General features: G+C 37.4%; 1 protein-coding gene across 11 annotated transcripts in view; it reads right to left on the bottom strand.

Annotated features, from left to right (window-relative positions):
• Positions 1 to 25,353, bottom strand: part of ATXN3 (ataxin 3) — a 52,127-nt gene that overhangs the window by 11,614 nt on the left and 15,160 nt on the right. For 4 of the 11 annotated variants that reach the window (XM_073241956.1, XM_073241953.1, XM_073241954.1 and 1 more), the window contains 4 exons: positions 21,529 to 21,616; positions 10,424 to 10,556; positions 8,058 to 8,224; positions 6,601 to 6,697 (listed from right to left, as the gene is read on the bottom strand). In XM_073241956.1, the coding sequence (XP_073098057.1) occupies positions 6,601 to 6,697; positions 8,058 to 8,224; positions 10,424 to 10,556; positions 21,529 to 21,616 (485 nt within the window). Of the gene's footprint in view, positions 1 to 5,628; positions 5,683 to 6,600; positions 6,698 to 8,057; positions 8,225 to 10,423; positions 10,557 to 21,528; positions 21,617 to 25,353 lie in introns of those variants that run through there. The other 7 variants (XM_073241955.1, XM_073241958.1, XM_073241959.1 and 4 more) reach the window with 4 other exon arrangements.

The following is a 25,353-nucleotide window of genomic DNA, read 5'->3' as shown; positions in this document are numbered from 1 at the left end:
GTTAGGAGAGGGTCAGTCAGAGGGAAGAAAGAGTTAGCTTGATAACCTTAGAACCAAGTTCCCAAGGACAGAATCTAGAGACACAAGGACCCATCTAGGCTTCCCTAGAATCAGGAATTCTAGTGGAAGGCAAATATTAGTTTCCCAGCTCCTTTACTTATGAGACCTACAAGGTTTTGAATGCTAGACAATGTTAAAGAAAACACCAAAAAATTAGCTCTTAATTCCTCTCAGCAACACGTGACTATAAAATATTCTCCAGTTCTCTTGTTTCCACCAGTATTTTCAAAGTCAAACTTGAAGGCAGAAGATCAAAAGCTGAAGCTAGAAACCATCACTACACACCTTCCTTCCAATCAGGAAAAGCCTGACGGCTCAAACATTTTAAAAGGTACAAGGTGGACTGAACACTGGCATTGGTTACTGCTGGCACTGTGCTTGTTCTAATTTACTCAGTCTTTACGGAATATTACTGCATTATCCTTTCTACTATCAACTTTAATTTATTGCAGGTTTCCCATTTTTAATTTAAAAAATCTACAAACACTTTTTAAATAAAAGGGACTCATTTTTATACTTTAGAAGTACTTTCTTTTTCTTAGACCTACTTAAAAATTTTGTAGTTTCTCTATAAAGTATGTCTGTCTGAACCATTTTATTCTGGCAAAAAAACAAGTGTGAAATGAGCACGGTGAAATACTATTTGCAAACTGTCCTGGACAGCAATTTAGAAATCTGTACCAATGCCTAAAAAATGTTTATATTCTTTAACTCCATCTGACATCCTCAGAATAATTAGTAGAAATGATGCAAGATTTGAGGCATAGAGTCAGAACAAGGACTATTCATTGCACTATTAATTATACTAGCAAAAATCAAAAGGTTCATAAATTATGATACAAACATTCATTTTATGAAATATCATGTAGCCTATTACAAAGAATATTTACTATCTTGGGGAAATGAGCACAACTAACATAAAACATATGTGTCTGTGTGACAATAAGAATGTTCCAAAACACTAAGATCAGCTACGCAAGGACAGCAGGATTATATTTTCTTATATCCTAAATTTTCTGGAGTATTAGTTTTTTTAAATTTAGTTCTAAGTTATTTTTAACACTAGATATTTGATACTAGAGTGTTGGCATTAATAATTATGTCATAATTATTAATATTAATGTGTGACAATAGCATTTGGCTGTTTAAAAAGTCCATATATTTTAGAGAGACATACCAAAATAACTATGGATGAAACGATATGATTTAGATTTGTTACAAAATAATCCCGGCTTACAGGTAGGAGGGTGGAAAGCATGCGAGATGGGGCATAAAAAACACGATTAGCCATGTGCTAATATTTGTTAAATTTAGAGAATAAGTAAATAGGGGTTCACTGTGCTGGTTTCTCTGTTTTCATACAAATTTTAAGTTTACCAAAATTAAAAAATAAAACAGCTAACTTAAAAATTTTAAAATGGAGAGAGGATTAAAGATGGCAGCATGAGAGGAGAGACAGAGGCTTCCTCCTAAAACTGGATACAATTAGAAAATATAGCAGGCGCAACTAATCCTGAGAGAGCAACAGTAAAGAGGACAGCGCCAGACTGCACACACCTGGAGAAAAGAGCAGACCTCACCGAATGGGGTAATGTACCAGAGCTGTGGCTCTGCGGAACCCGAGCCCCTCCCCTGCCCCAGCTCACGGGCGGGAGGAAGAGAAACTGAGCAGGGAGGGAGTGGAAGGCTGGGGACTGCTGAATACCTAGCTCCGGAGATCTGCGCTGGGAGGACGTACCTACATTTCATGGTGCTTTCATCATACTCTTCTGATTACGGGGTTGGAAAGCTGGGACAGGCAGAGTTCCTGGGGAGACTGAGATTACGGCCACTTGTGGAAAGCAGGGACCCATATCCAGCTGCTCTGGGACAAAAACTTATACCTGTGTGCCTGGCCCACTGGCTCAGGCAGTGGAGACAGGCACAGCAGCTGGGAAGTGGGGAACAGCTCTTTCCTCCCCCCAGGCACCAATACCGCTCCCCTGCGACCCCCGAAATTGCTTCAGGGGCTGAGCAGCTCCAGAATAGAGCCTCTGGACACTAGACGGTGCCATATACAAATATCAAACGCCAAAGAAACCTGGTCCAGAGTAAAATTATTAATACAATTCCCGAGACAGATTTAAATGATATGGACCTCATGACTCTTCCTGAAAGGGAGTTCAAAATAAAAATTATCAACATGCTAATGGAAGTACGGAAAGACATCCAAGCACTCAGGAATGAATTCAGGTCGGAGATTCAATCGTTGAAGAACACGATGGAGGGTATTAAAAGCAGGCTGGATACGGTGGAGGAGATGATAAATGAAATAGAAACTAGAGAAGAGGAATACAAAGAAGCTGAGGCACAGAGAGAAAAAAGGATCTCTAAGAATGAAAGATTACTGACAGAACTGTGTGACCAATCCAAACTGAACAATATTCGCATTATAGGGATACCAGAAGAAGAAGAAGAGAGAGAAAGGGATAGAAAGTGTCTCTGAGGAGGTATTTGCTGAAAACTTCCCCAGTGGGGGGAAGGAGATAGTCTCTCAGGCCATGGAGATCCACGGATCTCCCAACACAAGGGAACCAAGGAAGACAACACCAAGACACAGTAATTAAAATGGAAAAGATCAAGGATAAGGACAGACTGTTAAAAGCGGCCAGAGAGAGAAATAAGATCACATACAAAGGAAAGCCCATCAGGCTAACATCAGACTTCTCAGCAGAAACCTTACAGGCCAGAAGGGAGTGCATAATGTATTTAATGCCATGAAGCAGAAGGGCCTGGAACCAAGATAACTTAATCCAGCAAGATTATCATTTAAATTTGAAGGAGGGATTAAACAATTTCCAGATAAGCAAAAGCTGAGAGAATTTACCTCCCACAAACCATCCCTACAGTCTATTTTGGAGGGACTGCTATAGATGGAAGTGTTCCTAAGGTTGAATAGCTGTCACCAGAGGTAATAAAACCACAGTAAAGTGGAACAGTTAATTACTAAGCAAATGCAAAATTAAATGAACTATCCTGAAAGTCAATCAAGGGATAAACAAAAAGTACAGAATATGATACCTAATATATAAAGAATGGAGGAGGAAGAAAAAGGAGAAACAGAAAAGAACCTTTAGATTGTGTTTGTAACAGCATACTAAGTGAGTTAAGTTAGACTCTTAGATAGTAAGAAAATTAACCTTGAACCTTTGGTAACCATGAATCGAAAGCCTGCAATGGCAATAAGTACATACCTATCAATAATCACCCTAAATGTAAATGCACTGAATGCACCAATCAAAAGACACAGAGTCACTGAATGGATAAAAAAACAAGACCCATCTATATGCTGCTTACAAGAGACTCACCTCAAACCCAAAGACATACACAGACTAAAAGTCAAGGAATGGAAAAGGATATTTCATGCAAACAACAGGGAGAAAAAAGCAGGTGTTGCAGTACTAGTATCAGACAAAATAGACTTCAAAACAACGAAAGTAACAAGAGGTAAAGATGGACATTACATAATGATAATGTGCTCAGTCCAACAAGAGGATACAACCATTAAAAATATATATGCACACAACACAGGAGCACCAGCATATGTGAAACAAATACAAACAGAACTAGAGGAGAAATAGAATGCAATGTATTCATTTTGGGACATGTCAACACACCATTCACTCCAAAGAACAGATCCACCAGACAGAAAATAAGTAAGGACACAGAGGCACTGAACAACACACTAGAACAGATGGACCTAATAGATATCTATAGAACTCTACATCCAAAAGCAACAGGCTACACATTCTTCTCAAGTGCACATGGAACATTCTCCAGAATAGACCACATACTAGGCCACAAAAAGAGCCTCAGTAAATTCCAAAAGACTGAAATTCTACCAACCAACTTCTCAGACTACAAAGGTATAAAACTAGAACTAAATTGTACAAAGAAAGCAAAAAGGCCCACAAACACATGTAGGCTTAACAACATGCTGGAAACCCAAACATATATGGTCAATTAATATATGATAAAGGAGTCGTAGACATACATTGGGGAAATGACAGTCTCTTCAACAGATGGTGCTGGCAAAACTGGACAGCTACATGTAAGAGAATGAAACTGGATCATTGTCTAACCCCATACACAAAAATAAATTTGAAGTGGATCAAAGACCTGAATGTAAGTCATAAAACCATAGAACTCCTAGAAAAAAACATAGGCAAAAATCTCTTGGACATAAACATTAGCAACTTCTTCATGAACATATCTCCCTGGGCAAGGAAAACAAAAGCAAAAAATGAGCAAGTGGGACTATATCAAGCTGAAAAGCTTCTGTACAGCAAAGGACACCATCAATAGAACAAAAAGGTAGCCTACAGTATGGGAGAATATATTCATAAATGACAGATCTGATAAAGGGTCAATATTCAAAATATATAAAGAGCTCACACACCTCAACAAACAAAAAGCAAATAATCCAATTAAAAAATGGGCAGAGGTGATGGACAGACAGTTCTCCAAGGAAGAAATTCAGATGGCCAACAGACACATGAAAAGATGCTCCACATTGCTAGTTAACAGAGAAATGCAAATTAAAACCACAATGAGATATCACAGCACACCAGGAGGATGGCCACCATCCAAAAGACAAACAACAACAAATGTTGGTAAGGTTGTGGAGAAAGGGGAACCCTCCCACATTGCTGGTGGGAATGTACATTAGTTCAACCATTGTGGAAAACAGTATGGAGGTCCCTCAGAAAGCTCAAAATAGAAATACCATTTGACCCAGGAATTCCACTTCTACGAATTTACCCTAAGAATGTAGCAGCCCAGTTTGAAAAAGACAGATGCACCCCTATGTTTATCGCAGCACTATTTACAATAGCCAAGAAATGGAAGCAACCTAAGTGCCCATCAGTAGATGAATGGATAAAGAAGATGTGGTACATATACACAGTGGAATATTATTCAGCCATAAGAAGAAAACAAGTCCTACCATTTGCAACAACATGGATGGAGCTAGAGGGTATTATGCTTAGTGAAATAAGCCAGGCGGAGAAAGACAAGTACCAAATAATTTCACCCATATGTGGAGTATAAGAACAAAGAAAAACTGAAGGAACAAAACAGCAGCAGAATCACAGAACCCAAGAATGGACTAATAGTTATCAAAGGGAAAGGGACTGGGGAGGATGGGTGGGAAGGGAGGGATAAGGGCGGGGAAAAAGGAAGGGGGCCTTACGATTAGCATGTATAATGTGGGAGGGGGGATTGGGGAGGGATATGTAACACAGAGAAGACAAGTACTGATTCTACAGCATCTTACTAAGCTGATGGACAGTGACTGTAATGGGGTTTGTCGGGGGGACTTGGTGAAGGGGGAAGTCTAGTAAACATAATGTTCTTCATGTAATTGTAGATTAATGATAACAAAATGAATTTTAAAAAAAATATATATATATATATTCTGAAATGAAAAAAAAATTTTTAAGTGAAAGGCACTAATAAGCACTATTTTGAAATTTTATATGTAATTACATCTATGCATCTATCACTGAATAAAGACTGGAAATATCTCACATTAAGAGGATGTCAGTTGATCAGAACCTTCCTTCATATACTTCTGAGTTGTGACTTAAAAAAAACAAACAGAAAACAAGGTAAACATAATCTTCATTACACCATCAAATGTAAAATGCTCCAATATTTTAGGTACCACTAAAATGCTGCTAATTATGGTTTAAGATGCTTCTCAACTACAGAAATGTTGAAATGTGAAAATATGTGCATGTTAGAATTGATTGAATTAAATTAACAGGCCAGATTCAGCCACTGACTTTTGGTTTCTGACTTAGGATCAGAGTATCTGAATACCTAGCATACACCAAGTAACCTTTAAGATGGAGTATTATCATTAAAAGAAGAAAAAAGGAAGACTTGTGAATGATAGGTACTAGAAAGGGTGATTTATTATTTTCTATTTTGAGAGCATTTATAAAAGCTGGGCACAAACTAGGTTTTAGAAACTGATGATTTAGATTTATGGTTTGCCCTCATGTCCCTGATGATGACAGGCCTATAGTACCTGCCCTCAAGTGGCAATGAGCAGAGCAATTCAGCACCACCTTCTATTTGGGAGTGTGCTTCCCTGCTGCAAATGCTGTTTTTCCTGTTAATTGACAGAAGAACTCTGCACGGTCGGTCAGGTAAACAGGAAGCATATTCAGGGGATCATTTGGCATTATTCTTGCTTTGACCCAATTCCATTTTCTTTTGATGACTGAAGTTCTACAGAGTTCCCTTCACTATATTTCAGGTAAATTTAATTAGTACTGGGGCAAAGGTGCCCTAAAACTACATTTCATTATTTATGTGCTGTAAATTTTTTAAAAATGCATTCATATGTTCACAAAAATCAGGTAATGAATAGACTCTTCAAAGGAGAGAACCCTAAAATAAATAGTTTAAGCCAAAGCTAAATGTTTACAAATACACAAAATAGAAAAAGTAAATATTAAATATGCGACTTTAACATTGTACCAACTACTTTACTTTTCAAAGTAGGCTTCTCTTCTCTTCCGTAGCTCTTCTGAAGTAAGAGGTGTACTTGATGTTTGTGGAATATCTTGCGATGTATTTCTGGAACTACCTGAAAACAAAAGAAAACAGTATGAAAAACAATCATTTTATTTACCAATTCAAACAATGATATGTTTATACTTACTTGAGCAAGCTTTTAAAAAGTTTCTTCTTAAAAATATTCTGCTACTATTCTGTAAACATAGGAAAGGCTCTGAAAGTCTCCAGGGAAAGCCTGAATAGAGCCATTCAAATCTAACCTGTGTGCATAGCAACCAAGCTGCCATCCTTCTGTGATGTAGTGGATGTAAGGATGTAAGTCTAACAAGCCACCTGGTAGGAAGAGCCACTGACACCATACTTGTGTGCTCTCTTTAACTGATTAGAAAATCTGTATCTTCAAAGGCACAGCATTCCTAGAAACAACCTAAATGTGGATGATCATAAAACAAACAAACCCATTCTCTGTATTCCTCTATCCTCAAACATTTGGAGACCACAATAACTTATGTATGTTTCCGTATTCTCACTTAATAATTGTACCAACCACAGATTCTGCATAAATTGTAAAATAAAGTGGGAAGAAGAGTGAAATATACAAAAGTATCTGAAATTATAAAAGCTGTTGTCTGTCCATTATTGGTCTGATCCAACAGGACTTTAATTAGTGGGATTGCATATCATATATGGAATACTCAAGAGATATGCTAGGATGCTTGAGAGAAGTTCAAGATAAAATAAAGGATAAAAAGGACAATCTTCATAATTGAACCTCAATTTTCTCTACATACTTAAGGAATTCAACTGAGTAATTCTATTCAAAAGTAGAAGTCAAATTCACCCTAATAAGATTAAAAAAAAAAAAACAAAGAAAACCCTCAAACCCCCCTACACTTTTAAGTTAAGTCACTTTAAGCTGTGTCCTAGACATTTCCCTGTACCTGCATTCTCCCGGGGACCTGTCTTTACTCTCCTCAACTTATAACACTCTAAAAGGGGGCCCATCTAAGTGGGCTCCAGCTGTTAAGCTGTATAGCCATTAAGTATTAGTTTTTGTAAAATCTATTTATATTCTCTGTCTAGGCCTCCTTTGGGTCCAACAGCATACATGTGTAAGATAGCTGGTCTTAGTGAGTGTCCTCCCCATTTTACCCCACAAAGACTAACCTCAGTTTATTGCTGTGTTAGTACATTATAACCAAATGGAATAACCAGAAATAAAAATATAACTAGTCCTAACGTAATATAGGTTGTCAAGTAATTTACCTTAAAGGAAAGCTAAAAAATAATAGTCACTGTACATCACCATTGTTTCTGCAATAATTGTCCAGGAACTTCTATTAACAGTACAATTAACTTCCAGGATAACTAAGGATAAACTGAATTAATTTTTCAACAACAAATAAAAGTACATGTCAGAATGTCTATACCTTGCATACTGAGCTGAATAGCCCTGCGGAGATCTGCTTCTTCGTCTTCCATGTCAATTTCTTGGCGACTTAGTGCCAAAGCCCTCTGCAAATCTTCCTCATCTTCGTCTAACATGCCTGACCCATCATTTGCTTCTAAGACTTGTTCTAGATCTGTTTTTTGGACTCTAAAGAACAAAAGCACTGATTATAATTGCAGACCAGTCTCTATTTTAGATATAAAGACATTTATAAACCAAAGATTCTATGATAGAAACTTAAAGACCTATACCCTGAAAACTATAAGATACTCTTGAGAGAAATTAAAGAGGACACTAATAAACGGAAATACATCCCATACTCTTGGGTAGGAAGAATTAATATTGTCAAAATGGCCATCTTGCCTAAAGCACACTACAGATTCAATGTGATCCCTTTCAAAATATCAACGGCATTCTTCAATGAACTAGAATAAATAGTTCTAAATCATATGGAACCACAAAATATCCCCAAATAGACAAAACAATCCTTAGAAGGGAGACTAAATTGGGGGAGGATTATGCTCCTCAACTTCAAGCTCTACTACAAAGCTATAGTAATCAAGACAATTTGGTACTGGCACAAGAACAGACCCATAGATCAATGGAATATAATATAGAGCCCAGATATAAACCCAAGCATATATGGTCAATTCATAGATGAAAAAGGAGCAATGGACATACAATGGGGAAATGATAGCCTCTTCAACAACTGGTGTTGGCAAAACTGGACAGCTACATGTAAGAGAATGAAACAGGATTACTGTCTACCTCCATACACAAAAGTAAACTCGAAATGGATCAAAGACCTGTATGTAAGTCATGAAACCATAAAACTCTTAGAAGAAAACAGGCAAAACTCTCTTGAATACAAACATGAGCAACTTTTTCCTCAACACATCTCCTCGGGCAAAGGGAACAAAAACAAAAATGAACAAGTGGGACTACATCAAACTAAAAAGCTTCCATACAGCAAAGGACACTACAGCAGAACAAAAAGGCATCCTACAGTATGGGAGAATATATTCATAAATGACCCATCTGATAAGGGATTAAAATTCAAAATATATAAAGAGCTTACATGCCTCAACACCCAAAAAGCAAATAACCCTATTAAAAAAAATGGGCAGAGGATCTAAGCAGACACTTCTCCAAAGAAATTCAGATGCCAACAGGAACATGAGAAGCTGCTCCACATCGCTGATCATCAGAAAAATGCAAATTAAAACCATAATGAGATATCACCTCACACCAGTTAGGATGGTCAACATCAAAAAGACAAGCAACAACAAATGCTGATGAGGATGCAGAGAAAGGGGAACCCTCCTACACTGCTGGTGGGAATGTAAATTAGTTCAACCATTGTGGAAAGCAATATGGAGATTCCTCAAAAAACTAAAAATAGAAATACCATTTGACCCAGGAATTCCACTCCGAGGAATTTACCCTAAGAAAATAGGATCACAGATTCAAAGAGACATATGCACCCCTACTATGTTTATCATAGCACTATTTACAATAACCAAGATATGGAAGCAACCTATGTGTCCATCAGTAGATGAATGGATAAAGAAGAGGTGGTGCACATACACAATGGAATATTATTCAGCCATAAGAAGAAAACAGATCCTACCATTTGCAACAACATAGATGGAGCTAGAGGGTATTATGCTCAGTGAAATAAGCCAGGTGGAGAAAGACAAGTACCAAATGATTTCACTCATCTGTGGAGTATAACAACAAAGCAAAAACTGAAGGAACAAAATAGCAGCCGAGTCACAGAACCCTAGAATGGGTTAACAGTTACCAAAGGGAAAGGGGTTGGGGAGAATGAGAGGAAAGTGAGGGATAAGGGGATTAAGGGGTTTTATGATTAGCACACATAATATAGGGGGGGCATGGGGAAGGAAGTATATTATGGCACAGAGAAGACAAGTAGTGACTCTATAGCATCTTACTATGCTGATGGACAGTGACTGTAATGGGGTAAGTGGTGGGGACTTGATAACAGGGGGAATGTAGTAACCAAACTGTTGCTCATGTGAAACCTGAGCGTAAGACTGTATATCAATGATACCTTAATAAGAAAATAAAACAAAAACAAAAAACTTATACATTCTCTGGCAGATAAGGCCTATTAATAAAAAGTTATGTTGTGCTGAGAATCTAAGTTAAATTATTTAAGTAGTTCAAAGAGTTGATTCAAATTTGATCCAATAAACTTCACTAAAATACAAAGGTCTAAAAACATCAACAATAGAAAGGATGACACAGTCAATGTAAGCATGAAAAATTTAATTCTTGTAATGAAATACTATCATTTATTCCATACTGCAGGCTTAATTTTACCTCTGTTCTTTTAATTGTGCTAATTCTTCTCCAATAAGTTTTGGTCGATGCATCTGTTGGACCCTGATCATCTGCAGGAGTTGGTCAGCTTCACAATCTGGCAGGTCACCCTTAACAACAAATATAGAATAACCTAAAAAAAAGGCAAAAATAAACTAAAACAGCTAGTAAGAGATTCAAAGTCAATTAAAAAGGACAGTGGAGTTGGAAGAATTCCAGCCATAGAGCCAGAAAGACCTAGGTTCAAACAACGTTCTTACACTTACAGGCAGGGTGGCCTAGGGTAAACTTCTTTTAAAGTCTCACTTTTTTCATCTGCAAAAGGGAAGAGCCACCTCACAGAGTGACTATGAGAAATAAATGAACCACATCTGAAAGGGCCTATGAAAACAGTGCTGGACTAAGTAGGCTACTCATTAAAATGTTAACAGAGGCAGCGTAAAGGACTAAGAATAAGGAATTTGGAGTCAGACTGCCAGGGTTTTAATCCTAGCATTCAGAATTCCTAGTTGCACGGTCTCTAGTAAATCACCTACCCATCTATATCTTGGTTTCTCCAATTGTTAAAACAGATAATACTGGTACCTTCATTAAGAGATGTTGCAAGGACCCAAATAATGTGTGTAATAATATGAATTAAGAGTAAAATGACTCATCTGTGGAAACAGCTGTACTCCCTCCCCAAACCTGACACACACAACCACCCCCCAGTTAAAAACAGGAGCTGAGAAGCCAACACCCCAAATCTAGTCAAGATGTTGAAGACATGGTTCTTATTTTAAAAGAATTACACTGATCCCGTTAAATTGTTTATAAATATGATTCTAGAAAGCCAGTTTTCTAAACTGGATAATCTACACAAAAATTGAGTGTGGGTGGGCTATACCTAAGTTATTCTAAGCAATTTAAGCTTTTCTACCATAAATTTCTCTTAAACTTTGGTATATGTCATTGGTCTTATTCAAGACTTTGGATTTCATTGTAAGTGTGCTGAGGAGACACTGAGGGGTGAAGAGTGAGGGTATCCCATAATAAGCATTACATTTTTGAAAAAGCACTCTGGGCTGCTTTACCAATATAATATATATAGGAACCAGAGTACAAGAGGAGTGATCCTTACTGAAATGGAAAACATGAGGGATAGCATGCATGAGGAGGGAAAAATCAGTCTTCTGTAGTCATGCTCAGTTTACGATTCTTTCTGGATTCCCCAAGTGGAGATTGGTCAAAGTTAAGAGTTACGTGTTCAGGGTAGATCTCTAGGCAGGATAAAAGTTTAGGACTTATGAGCACATATATTTTATTTAGATATATTTAAAGTATTAAGACAGTACGTAATCAAGAAATCGTCGAAGGACTGAACGCTGGGTCACTTTATAAAATCAAAGAAGCAGAAACACTATAAACCTACAGTGAGTTGGAAGGAACAACATGACCAACCCAGTGGCAATAAGCACATCAGTGCCCAGACTGACCTCTAGGCAACATTACTAAAAGGTGAAGAAATATACAAGAAAAGCTTGAATAAGATGTCATATGAGAAAGAAAGCCTTGAAAGGCTACAGTGGTCATTTCTGAAATTTGGGAGTCAGCTTCTAAAGGATCCCCCCTGGTCCAAGATGGGACCGTTTGAGTATTAATAACAATAGTAATTACAATGGCCTAAAACACATGAACTATGTTTTAATGGATTGGTTTACAGTGACACTTCAGTAAAGCAAACAAATAAACAAAAAACCCCAAACTAACTGGCTACCATTGGAGGATGGACACAATGAAACCAATTCATTTTAAAAACTGATAAAAGGAAATAAATATTTATCCTGCTTTTCCCATGTGAACTCTATTTCAGGATTACCAAATAACTGATGAGGGAAAAGTTTGTTTGTATGTAAGTATTCCAGCTGATAAATTTTGTAATGACACGAATCAAATACCATAATTTTGCAATCCTTAATGAAATAATGGATCTAGGCATTGATCTATAGCTACTCAAATCACAAAACAGAAGAGAACCAGACATCAAGTGCCACACCATCTGAAGTTTCCCACTGTTCCCCCAACATCAATCTGAATCTGATCAAGCCTCTAAATCTAAGGACCACTCCACTGGGTATCCGGGGCTCAGAGGAAAATAAAGATGTAATCAGCAAAATTCATAATTGGGGAAAGAACAAATAACCCTGTATCTTCAAAAAAATCAAGGAAAAAATAATAAGGAAACCTATAGTTAGACTTAAGTGACATATCAATCTAACACAATCAGTATACCTTATTTTGACCTGGTTAAACTGTAAAGAGCATAAGAGACAATCAAAGAGATTAGAGATTTGAATATTGAAATGGTATTTGATGTTACTAAAGCATTATGGTTAAATTTTTTAGGTGTATTTATGGTATTGGGGCTATATAAAAAAGGACACTTTTTAAAGAGTCCTGCTTTTAAGGATTTTACTTAAAAAAAAACAGAGAAAATGTAAGATGTTGAGTATTTGCTCATAATAAACAGGGGAAGGAAGCTGGTATGGTATGGATAAAGCAAGACTGGTCGTGCGATAATTGTAGAAGCTGGGTGAAGGATACATGAGAGTTCATCACATTATTTTCTCTAAGTTTGTATTTGTTTGAAATAATTTTCAGAAAGAAAGTTTTGTTTAAAGGAGGCTATAATTAACTATACCCTTACATAAGATGAGGTCAAATAAAAAGACTGAGGATTGAATACTGGCACTGCCAAACATGGAGACCATTGGTGATACTGCGAATAGGGTTCTTCACACTGGTTATGATAGTGTGACTGGAATGATTTCATAAACAGTAGATGATACACTAGAGGGGAAAATAAAAATGGGAAGCAGCTGGACTTCCCTGGAGTTAAGAGAGGCTTTTTCTTTTTAATCAATGAAGATAAAGAGTTTATTCTCTGCTAATAGAAATAATACAGAAAAGTCAGGGTAACTGGTCAGACCCAAGAAAGGAGAGACAAAAGCAGGAGCCAAGATCTTGAGTAGGTGAGAGGAGCTGGGATCTGGCCCCAAAGTGCAGGCAGAGGTTGGTCTTAGGAATGGGGGACAATTTATCTATTTTAATAGACTCAAAGCATAGGAAGAAAATAGGTAATTTGGTAGATTTGTTTGTAGGAAGATGAGGAAGTTCTCTCTCAACTGCTTCTGTTTTTTAGTAGAATATTAAGGCAGGCCATAAATTAGGCATCAGGGAGGGGTCTGAAGAGACAGGTTGTGACATAATCATCTTGGAGAGTAGTTAAGTGAGCTTACTATAAGAACAAAGGCTCATTTGAAGTTTGTGATTATAAGTTTAAAGCAATATAAAGAATCACATTTTATGTTATTACTCAGCCATGTTCAGTTGCTCTGCTACAGGAGTGGACAAGCCCAAGATTTGGATTCAACCAGGGTTGGGATTTTGTCATGAAAGTATGATGGTAGCAAGGAGAAAGGAGTTGAAGAATGCAAATGAGGGATTATAATGATGGGCTATAGAAAAGCAGCAGGATAAGACAGGAAGTAAGGATCCAAGGGAATGTTTTCACTCTGGGTAGGGTTTAAAAAATGGTTGGTGTGGGGGAAATCATGGAAAAAGATGGCAGAGTAGGAAGGCAAGGAGTAATCCTCCTCCCAAAAACACATGAAAGAAGAAAGTACAGCAAATACAACTAAACCTGAAAATGACCTGAAGACACACAACTCACTACCCACACCTGGGGAAGAAGAAAAGACCTCACAGAAAAGGGTAAAGTGGCAAAGCCAAGATCTGGTGGGACCCAAGCCCTCCCCCCACCCCAGCCCACAGGTGGGAGAAAGAGGAATGGAGAAAGAGAGGATAGGAGCCGAGAATCACTGAACATCTGGCCCTGGAGATCTGCTCTGGGAAAACAAGCTCACATACATGGTGCTCTGGTGATTAGTGGGTCTGGACAACAAAGACAGGCAGAACACTTGGGAAGGCTGAGATTCCAGCTGCTCTGGAGAACAGGCATGTTCCAACACCCTGGCCCTGCCACTCCCCACCACCCCCCACCCAGACAAAAGCAAGGTGGGCAGTCTGAAAGATCTCCCAGCAGCAGGAGGGTCCCACGGGGGTGAGTGTTGGATGGAGCTCTCTTTTCAGGAGAAAGGGCAGGTGGATGATACCTCCCAGTCCACCCTTGGCCCAATGGATCAGGAACTCTCAAGAGCCCCAGATACTCCAACCACCTTGCTGGCAACACAGCCCCAAGACTCCTCCTTGTATGCACAGCCGGCAAACAACCCATGTGGCCCAGCAACAGTGTCAGATTTTGCTGTCAGGGAGGCTCTCCTAGCTTTCTCCAACCAGGGAGATGCCTGGGAAGCTCCTTCCTCCCTGCAGGCACCAGGCCCTGTGCACCTGTGGCCCCTGCCATTGCTGCTGGCCAGGCAGAGGGCAGCCCAGCCCACAGCTACTTCAGCAGACTTCTGCACTAATCAGAAAGGCACAGCTGAAGCAAACTGCCTAAAATCAAACCACTATAAGCCAGACAGAGAGGTGGCCCTGGCTACTGCACACCAACAGCTGGGGCTCCCACACCCCAAAGTAAAGAGTCTTGAGCTTCTGGGCACTATAGGGTGCCTCCTCCATAAAGCTATTACTCCAAAGGAAGAAACACAGAAACCCTGGCAAAATGAGGAGGCAGAGGAATATGTTCCAAACAAAACTACAAGACAAAACATCAGAAAGAATGCTGAATGAAACAGCAATCACCAATCTTCTTGATAAAGATTTCAAAATGAAAATCATAAACATGCTCATGGATCTATAGAAAAATATTCCAGATCTCAGGGAGGACTTCAACAAAAAGATAGAAGATGTGCAAAAGAGCCACTCAGAGCTGAGGAAAACGGTATCTGAAATCAAACATACACTGGAAGGATTGAATAGCAGATTATCACAGGTTAAAGCTGTAAAAAATATGAAATTACGGAACAAGAAAAAAATGAAACCAAAAAACAGAGGAAAAAAAGGATCCCTAGGAATGAAATAATAATAAGAGAGCTGTGTGACAAATCCAAACAGAATAATATTCGATTATAGGGGTACCAGAAGGAAAAGGGGGAGACAAAGGGATAGAAAGTCTCTTTGAGGAAATAGTTGTTGAAAACTTCCCCAGATTGGGGACAGAAATAGACTCAGGTCATAGAAGTACAGAAAGCCCCTAACAAAAGGAACCCCAGAAAGACAACACCAAGACATATGATAATTAAAATGGGAAAGATCAAGGACAAGGAGAGAGTACCAAAAAAAGCCAGAGAGAGAAAAAAGATTACTTATAAAGGAAACCCCATCAGGCTATCAGCAGACTTCTCAGTAGAAAATTTACAGACCAGAAGGAAATGACATGATATACTTAATGTATTGAAACAGAAGGACCTCCAACCAAGGATCCTCTACTTGGCAAGACTATCATTTAAATTTGAAACAGGGGTTAAACAACTTTCAGATACACAAAAGTTGAAGGAATTTACTACCACTAAGACAGCTCTACAGGATATATTAAAGGGATTTCTATAGATGGAAATGTTCCTAAGACTAAATAGCTTTCACCAGTGAAAATAAACCCACAGTAAAGGTAGTAGACCAATTAACTACCAATCAAGTATGAAATTAAATCAAATACTCACAAAATCAGTCAAGGGATACCCAAGAAGTGCAGAATACAACAGCTAATGCATAAAGTGTGGAGGAGGAGGAGGAAGAAGAAAGAAAAAAAAATTACTTCTAAATTGTGTTTTAAAGAGAGTAATCAGCAACTGAAGATAGATTATTGGATAGGAAGGAAGCTATCTTTGAACCTTTGGTAGCCACAAAACTAAAGCCTACAACAGATACACACACACACAAAAAAGAAAGAACAATCTAATCACAACACTAAAGAAATCCATCAAATAACAAAAGAGTATGAGAAGAAAAACAGCAAGGAGACATAAAAACAACCAGAAAACAATTAATGAAATGGCAATAAGTACATATCTATCAACAATCACCTTAAAAGCAAATGGACTGAATGTACCAAGCTAAAGACATAAAGTGGCAGAATAGATAAAAAAAAACAAGACCCCACAAGATCTATACACTACCTTCAACAGACTCACTTCAGACCCAAAGACATAGACTAAAGTGAAGAGATGGAAAAAAATAGTTCATGCAAATAACAGGGAGAAAAGCAGTAGTAGTTATCAGACAAAACAGATTTCAAAACAAAGAGAGTAGCAAGATACAAAGAGGGACATTATAGAATGACAAAGGGTCAGTCCAACAAGAGGCTATAACTATTATAAAGACCTATGCACCCAGTATACGAACACCTAAATATGTAAAACAAATACTAACAGAATTAGAGGGGGAAACAGACTGCAACACATTCATTTTAGGAGACTAACAAACCCCTCACTTCAATAGACAGAACAATCAGACAAAAAATAAGTAAGGAAACAGAGGCACTGAACAATATATTAGATCAGTTGGACTTAACAGATATCTGTAGAACGTTCCACCCAAAAGCAGCAGGATAGACATTCTTCTCAAGTGTACATGGAACATTTTCCAGTATAGATCACAAACTAGGCCACAAAGAGAACCTCAATAAATTCAAGAAGATTGAAATTGTATCAAGCAACTTCTCAAATCACAATGGTATAAAACTAGAAATAAATTACACAAAGAAAACAAAAAGTCTACAAACACATGGAAGCTAAACAACATGCTTCTAAATAATCAATGGATCAATGACCAAATTAAAACAGAAATCAAGCGATACATGGAGACAAATGAAAACAACTCAACAGCCCAAAACCTGTGGGATGCAGTGAGGGCAGTTCTAGGAGGAAAGTACACAGCAATACAGGCATACTTCAAAAAACAAGAACAATCCCAAATAAACAGTATAAACTCACAATTAAAGAAACAAGAAAAAGAAGAACAAATGAAGCCCAAAGTTACTTGTAAGAGGGACATAATAACATCAAAGCAGAAATAAATAGAGAATAAAACAATAGAAAAAAAAAATGAAACCAGGAGCTGGTTCATTGAGAAAATAAAAGAAATAGATAAACCTCAAGCCAGACTTATCAAGAAAAAAAGAGAGTGTACATACATAAACAAAATCAGAAAGGAAGGAATAATCACAACAGACAACACAGAAATATAAAGAATTATTAGAGAATACTATGAAAAATTATATGCCCATAAATTGGACAACCTAAAAGAAATAGACAACTTTCTAGAAAAATATAACCTTCCAAGACTGACCTAGGAAGAAACAGAGAATCTGAACAGACCAATTACCAGAAATGAAATTGAATTGGTAATCAAAAAACCACCTAAAAACAAAACCCCGGGTCCTGATGGCTTCACAGCTTCACAATTTCAATCTTTTTGAATTTTATCAAACATTTAAAGAAGAGCTAATACTGAAGGAACAAAACAGCAGCAGACTCACAGAACCCAAGAACGGACTAACAGTTACCAAAGGGAAAGGGACTGGGGAGGGTGAGTGGGAAGGGAAGGAGAAGGGGAATAAGGAGCATTACGATTAGCACACATAACATGGGGGGGCATGGGGAAGGCAGTATAGCACAGAGAAGACAAGTAGTGACTCTATAACATTCTACTACGCTGATGGACAGTGACTGTAATGGAGTATGTGGTGGGAACTTGGTAATGGGGGAATCTAGTAACCATAATGTTGCTCATGTGATTGTATGTTAATGATACCAAAATAAAAAATAAATAAAAATAAAAATAAAGAAGAGCTAATACCCATCCTTGTTAAAGTATTCCAAAGAGTAGAAAAGGAGAGAATACTTCCAAATTCATTCTATGAGGCCAGCATCACTCTAATACCAAAACCAGGCAAAAAACACTACAGAAAAGGAAAATTACAGACCAATATCCCTGATGAATATAGATGCAAAAATCCTTGACAAAATATTAGCAAACCCAATTAAAAAATACATCAAAAAGATCACCTATCACGGGATGCAAAGATGGTACAATATTCAAAAATCAATCAACATATACACATCAACAAAAAGGAGGACAAAAATCACATGATCATCTCAAGAGATGCTGAAAAAGCATTTGACAAAATGCAACATTCATTCACAATAAAAACTCTCAACAAAATGGGCACAGAGGGTACATACCTCAATATAATAAAGACCATACATGACAAACCCACAGCGAACATCATACTTAACAGTGAAAGCTGAAAGCTTTTCCTCTGAGATGGGGAACAAGACAAGGATGCCCTTTCACCACTTTTGTTCAACATTGTACTGGAGGTCCTAGCCACGGCAATCAGACAACACGAAGAAATAAAAGGCATCCAGATTGTTAAAGAAGTTAAACTGTCACTCTTTGCAGACAACATTATATTATACATAGAAAACCCTAAAGACTCCACCAAAAAACTATTAGAATAACTGAATTCAGCAAAGTTGCAGGATACAAAATACACAGAAATCTGTTGCATTCCTGTATACTAACAATGAAAAATGAACAAATAACAGAAAGAGAAATCAGGAAAACAACTCCATTTACAATTACATCAAAGAGAATAAAATATGTGGGAATAAATCTAACCAGAAAGTGAAGTCCTTTACTCTAAAAACTGTAAGACACTCATGAGAGATCAAAGTAGACAACAATAAATGGAAATCTATCCTGTGCTCATGGATAGGAAGAATTAATATTGCCAAAATGGCCACCCTGCCTAAAGCAATCTACAGATGCAGTGCAATCCCTATCAAAATACCAACAGCATTCTTTAATGAACTAGAACAAATAATTCTAAAATTCATATGGAACCACAAAAGACTCTCAATAGCCAAAGGAATCCTAAGAAAGAAGAACAAAGCTGGGGGTATTATGCTCCCTAACTTCAAGTTCTACTATAAAGCCACAGTAATCAAGATAATTTGGTACAAGCACAAGAACAGATCTATAGATCAATGGAACAGAATAGAGAGCCCAGATATAAACCCACACATATATGGTCAATTAATATATGATAAAGGAGCCAATGAATATACAATGGGGAAAAGACAGCCTCTTTGACAACTGGTGTTGGCAAAACTGCACAGCTCCATGGAAGAGAATGAAACTGGATTATTGTCTGACTCCATACACAAAAGGAAACTTGAAATTGATCAAAGACCTGAATGTTAGTCATGAAGCCATAAAACTCACAGGAGGAAATGTAGGCAAAAATAATCTCTTGAATATAAGCATGAGCAACTTATTCCTGGACACATCTCAAGCAAGGGAAACAAAATAAAAAATGAACGAGTCGGGCTATATCAAACTAAAAAGCTTCTTTACAGCAAAGGACACCATTAGCAGAACAAAAAGGCACCCTACAGTATGGAAGAATATATTTATAGTATATTCATAAATGACTCATCTGATAAAGAGTTAACAGCCAAAATATATAAAGAAATCATATACTTCAACACCCAAAAAACAAATAACCCGATTAAGAAATGGGCAGAGGACCTGACAGAAACTTCGCCAAAGAAGGAATTACTGGTGGCCAATGGGCACATGAAAAGATGCTCCCCATTGCTAATCAGCAAGAAAATGCAAATGAAAACCAGTGAGATATCACCTCACACCAGTTAGGATGGCCACCATCCAAAAGACAAGAAACAACAAATGCTGGCAAAGATGCAGAGAAAGGAGAACCCTCCTACACCATTGTGGGAATGTATATTGATTCAACCTCGTGGAAAGCAATAAGGAGGTTCCTCAAAAAACTAAAAATAGAAATGCCGTTTGACTCAGTAACTCCACTCCTAGGAATTACCTGAAGAAAACAAGATCCCTTATTCAAAAAGACAAATGCATCCCTATGTTTATTGCTGCACTATTTGCAATATCCAAGATATAGAAGCAACCTAAGTGTCCATCAATAGATGAATGGATAAAAGAAGATGTGGTACATATACACAATGGAGTATTATTCAGCCATAAGAAGAAATCCTTCCATTTGCAACAACATGAATGTATCTTGAGGGTATTATGCTCAGTGAAATAAGCCAGGTGGAGAAAAAACAAGTATCACATGATTTCACTTACATGTAGAGTATAAAAACAAAGCAAACAGAAGGAACAAAACCGGAGTGGACTCATAGACATCTAGAAGGAACTAGTGGTTACCAAGGGGGATGGTTTGGGAAGGGGGGTGGGGGCGGTCAGGAGATGGGGATAAACGGTCACAAAAATTTGCAATCACAATATAATTTGGTTATGAGGACAGTAGTATAGCATGGAGAATACAGTAAATGATTTTGTAACATCTTACTACATTGATAGATAGTGACTGCACTAGAGGGGAGTGAAGATTTAATATTATGGATAACTGTTGAACACTGTGTTGTATATTTGAAACCAACATAAGATTGTACAGCAATGACCTTTTAATTAAAAAATTGTTGGAATGGGAAAAATAGAGAAAATATGGTATAAAGATAGCAGGCAACACTCAGAGTAGGATGCTTGTAAGTGGGATTTGAAAGTGGTATGGTTATCAGAAATGACAAGAGAAGTGAGAAGAAAATTATCTTTGGACGTAAGAAACAAGGTATTGGATTGGATTGGTTTTTGATGTAGAAATCACTAGGAATGATGAAAAGACTTGAAATAAAAGACAGTGAGTCAAATCTCAAAATCCTAAGAGGAGGATCACAGATGACTGCCAAAGACCAAGGAGAATTTCATCCAGTGGCGTATATTTCAAGGAGCTAGAGTGTTTAGGAAGAACAGTGGCCTAGAAGGAGCGAGGAAAACAAGAACACCCATCCTGCTCCCTGACCCTGTTTGTCTGTGGGGCGAGGAGGAGGAGCCTTGACACGCGGGCCGCAAAGGCAGCAGCACACTGGGAGAGTGCCAGGCATCAGTGAGACCTCGGACTCAACAATACCATCCAAATTGGCTAATGTTCACTTTGGGAACCACGTAAAGATGATCTCACTGCTACTGCCACAGAACACTGTTACACTCTCTTCTCATGAGCTAGTTTCATTTAGATACTTTGAAAGATACATTATAAAATGTTCAGTCTTTACCTTCCTGTTGTAACTGAGCCAAGAAAAGTGCAAGGTATGTGTCTGATATTAATTCTGGACCCGTCAAGAGAGAATTCAAGTTGAACCACTGGAAAAAAATTGTCAATGTTTAAGTTAGTGTACATTACAACTAAAATATCACATAATAAGGAAAGATATAACCCATCTAAACTTAGTAAAACTGTCTAAATACTGGAAACATGTCAAAGTGCATTTTAAAGTAATTAAATAATGTGATCTTAAAAACCTGAAATAGAATGCTGTAGATTTATTATTACTAATTGCTTTTATAAAAATAAAAGTTGGCCTTGAGCCATAACTGGAAATCCCTCCCCCCAAAATACATTGATAGATAATGACTACACAAAAGTGTCTTATTGATAGCAAAAATTCTTTTTTTCCCCCCTCAAAGTATCAGTAAACTCTAATCTAATCACATTATATTGATGTGACTGCTAAGTTTTGGTCAAGAGATTTCAATTGTGAGAAAGGCAGACATTCTAGGAAAGGAGTATGTACTCACCAACTCATTTCAAAAAGGTCCCAAAGCCACTACTGCATGTAATTAACATCACTTAGTCACAACTACATAGGAGTCCTAATTTAACTCACAAGATTTGAAAGTTTCAAAAATTACTGTCAGCATCATGAGCAACTACTTTTCCTGGATTTTGACAGAGATGATAATGTTTTTTTCAGTCATCTTTTTCATTACACAGGGACCTCAGACAAAAGAGTCTACAGTAAAAACTACAATTTTAAACAGAAGTATGAATTTGAGCCAAAGATAAGACAAAGTTTGACATTTCCTATATTTGCCAAAGATAAGGTAATTTAAAATGTGAAGTTTCTATTTTGAAGAACTAAAATTTCAAAAACTTTCAAAATAGTAAGTTTCTATGCAAATCAAATACAAAGGAACTTTTGGAATCTATGACATTAGATCTTAAACATCTCCAGTGATTACTTTATACAGACAAATACTTGGTTTTGATTTCTTTTTTATATTGGTATAATTAATATAAAACCACATGGGCAACATTGTAGTTACTAGATTCCCCCCATTATCAAGTCCCCACCAAATAGCCCATTAGTCACTGTCCATCAGCGTAGTAAGATGCTATAGAGTCACTACTTGTCTTCTCTGTGCTATACTGCCTTCCCCGTGCCCCACCTACGTTATGTGTGCTAATGTTAATGCCTTTATTCGCCTTCTCCCTCCCTTCCCACCCACCCTCCCCAGTCCCTTTCCCTTTGGTAACTGTCCATTCTTGGGTTCTGTGAGTCTGCTGCTGTTTTGTTTCTTCAGTTTTTGCTTTGTTCTTATGCTCCACAGATGAGTGCAATCATTTGGTACTTGTCTTTCTCTGCCTGGCTTATTTCACTGAGCATAATACCTTCTAGTTCCCTCCATGTTGTTGCAAATGGTAGGACTTGTTTTCTTCTTGTGCCTGAATAATATTTCATTGTGTATATGTACCACATCTTCTTTTTCCATTCATCTACTGATGGGCACTTAGGTTGCTTCCATTTCTTGGCTGTTGTAAATAGTGCTGCGATAAACATAGTGGTGCATATGTCTTCTTGAAACTGGGATCCTACATTCTCTTGATAAATTCCTAGAAGTGAAATTCCTTGGGTCAAATGTTATTTCTACTTTGAGTTTTTTGAGGAACCTCCATATTGCTTTCCACAGTGGTTGAACTAGTGTACATTCCCACCAGCAGTGTAGGAGGGTTCCCCCTCTCACATCCTCATGAGCACTTGTTGCTCCTAGTCTTTTCTATGTTGGCCATCCAAACTGGTGTGAGATGATATTTCACTGTGGTTATAATTTGCATTTCCCTGATAATTAGCGATGTGGAGCATCTTTTCATGTGCTTGTTGGCCATTGAATTTCTTCTTTGGAGAAGTGTCTGTTCATATCCTGTGTCCATTTGTTAAGCGGGTTATTTGCTTTTTTGGGTATTGAGGCATGTGAGTTCTTTATATATTTTGGATGTTAACCTCTTGTCAGATATGTCATTTACAAATACATTCTCCCATACTGTAGGATGACTTTTTGTTCTGCTGATGGTGTTCTTTGCTGTACAGAAGCTTTTTAGCATGATGTAATCCCATGTGTTCATTTTTTATTGTTTCCCTTGCTTGAGGAGATGCATTCAGTAAAAAGTTGCTCATGTTTATATTCAAGAGATTTTTGCCTATGACTTACATTCAGGTCTTTGATCCATTTTGAGTTTACTTTTGTGTATGGGGTTAGACAATAATCCAGTTTCATTCTCTCACATGTAGCTGTCCAGTTTTGTCAACACCAGTTGTTGAAGAGGCTGTCATTCCCCCATTGCATATCCATGGCTCCTTTATTGGATATTAATTGACCATATATGCTTGGGTTTATATCTGGGCTCTCTAGCCTGTTCCATTGGTCTGTGGGTCTGTTCTTGTGCCAGTACCAATTGTCTTGATTATTGTAGCTTTGCAGTAGAACTTAAAGTTGGGGAACGTAATAGCCCCCTGCTTTATTCTTCCTTCTCAGGATTGCTTTGGGCATTCGGGGTCTTTTATGGTCCCGTATGAATTTTAGAACTATTTGCTCTTGTTCATTGAAGAATGCTGTTGGTATTTTGATAGGGATTGCATTGAATCTGTAGATTGCTTTAGGCAGGATGGCCATTTTGACAATATTAATTCTTCCAATCCATGAGCACGGGATGTGTTTCCATTTATTGGTTTTTTTCTTTAATTTCTCTCATGAGTGTCTTTTGTTTTCAGAGTATAAGTCTTTCACTTCCTTGGTTAGGTTTATTCCTAGGTATTTTATTCTTTTTGATGCAATTGTGAATGGAATTGTTTTCCTGATTTCTCTTTCTGCTACTTCATCATTAGTGTATAGGAATGCAACAGATTTCTGTGTATTAATTTTGTATCCTGCAACTTTGCTCAATTCACATATTAGATCTAGTAGTTTTGGAGTGGATTCTTTAGGGTTTTTTATGTACCATATCATATCATCTGCAAACACTTGGTCATGATTTTTTAAAGCTATAAATAAAACCCAGAGTTTAAATCATCTCAGCAAAGTCCTGCCCTGGTTTTACTGCTGAGTTGATTCCTACTTGGGTCAGTCTGTACTGCACCACACCTTCCTACTTGATCTCAGCTCCTCAGGAGGGACATAAGAAATAACTATCTAAGATGAAGGCCTAGGCAGCTGAATTAAAATATAATAGCAGGTTTTGGGTTTTGATTTACTTTTTATAGATTTAATTCAATGTATTCTTTCTTGATTTCATTTTTTTTTGCTTTTTATTATTTTAGTTTTGAAAACAGCTCCATTGAGGTATAATTGACATATAATAAACTGCACATATTTAAAGAGTATTATTTGAAAAGTTCTAACTTAAGTATACTCCCATGAAACCATCACCAAAACCAAAAGAGTGACCATATTCCCCACTGCCAAGTTTCCCATACCCCTTATAATCCTTTCAGTCTTTGTCTCCTCCTCCCAGGGCAACTACTGCTCCTCCATCTGTTTTGTCACTGTGACTAGTTTTCATTTTCTAGACTTCTATATAAATGGAGAGCCATACAGCATGTAGTAGCCTGTGTCTACCTTCTTTCATTCAGCATAATCATTTTGACATTTATCCATGTTATGTGTATCAATAGTTCACTTCTTTTTACTGTATTAGCCATTTTCAGTAACTCTCCTTTAAAGATTCAAAATTATAATAAAAAAGATTTTAAAGAATTCTGTTTCAAAATGGTACTATGTATACAAAGATAACTGGCAATTATTTCTAAAAATAACAGTTTAGC

This window comes from Manis javanica, chromosome 8, assembly GCF_040802235.1.
Source record: "Manis javanica isolate MJ-LG chromosome 8, MJ_LKY, whole genome shotgun sequence".
In the NCBI taxonomy this organism is placed as follows: Eukaryota; Metazoa; Chordata; class Mammalia; order Pholidota; family Manidae; genus Manis; species Manis javanica.
The sequence above is the reverse complement of the archived record's forward strand: the minus strand, read 5'-3'. Positions and strand labels throughout refer to the sequence as shown.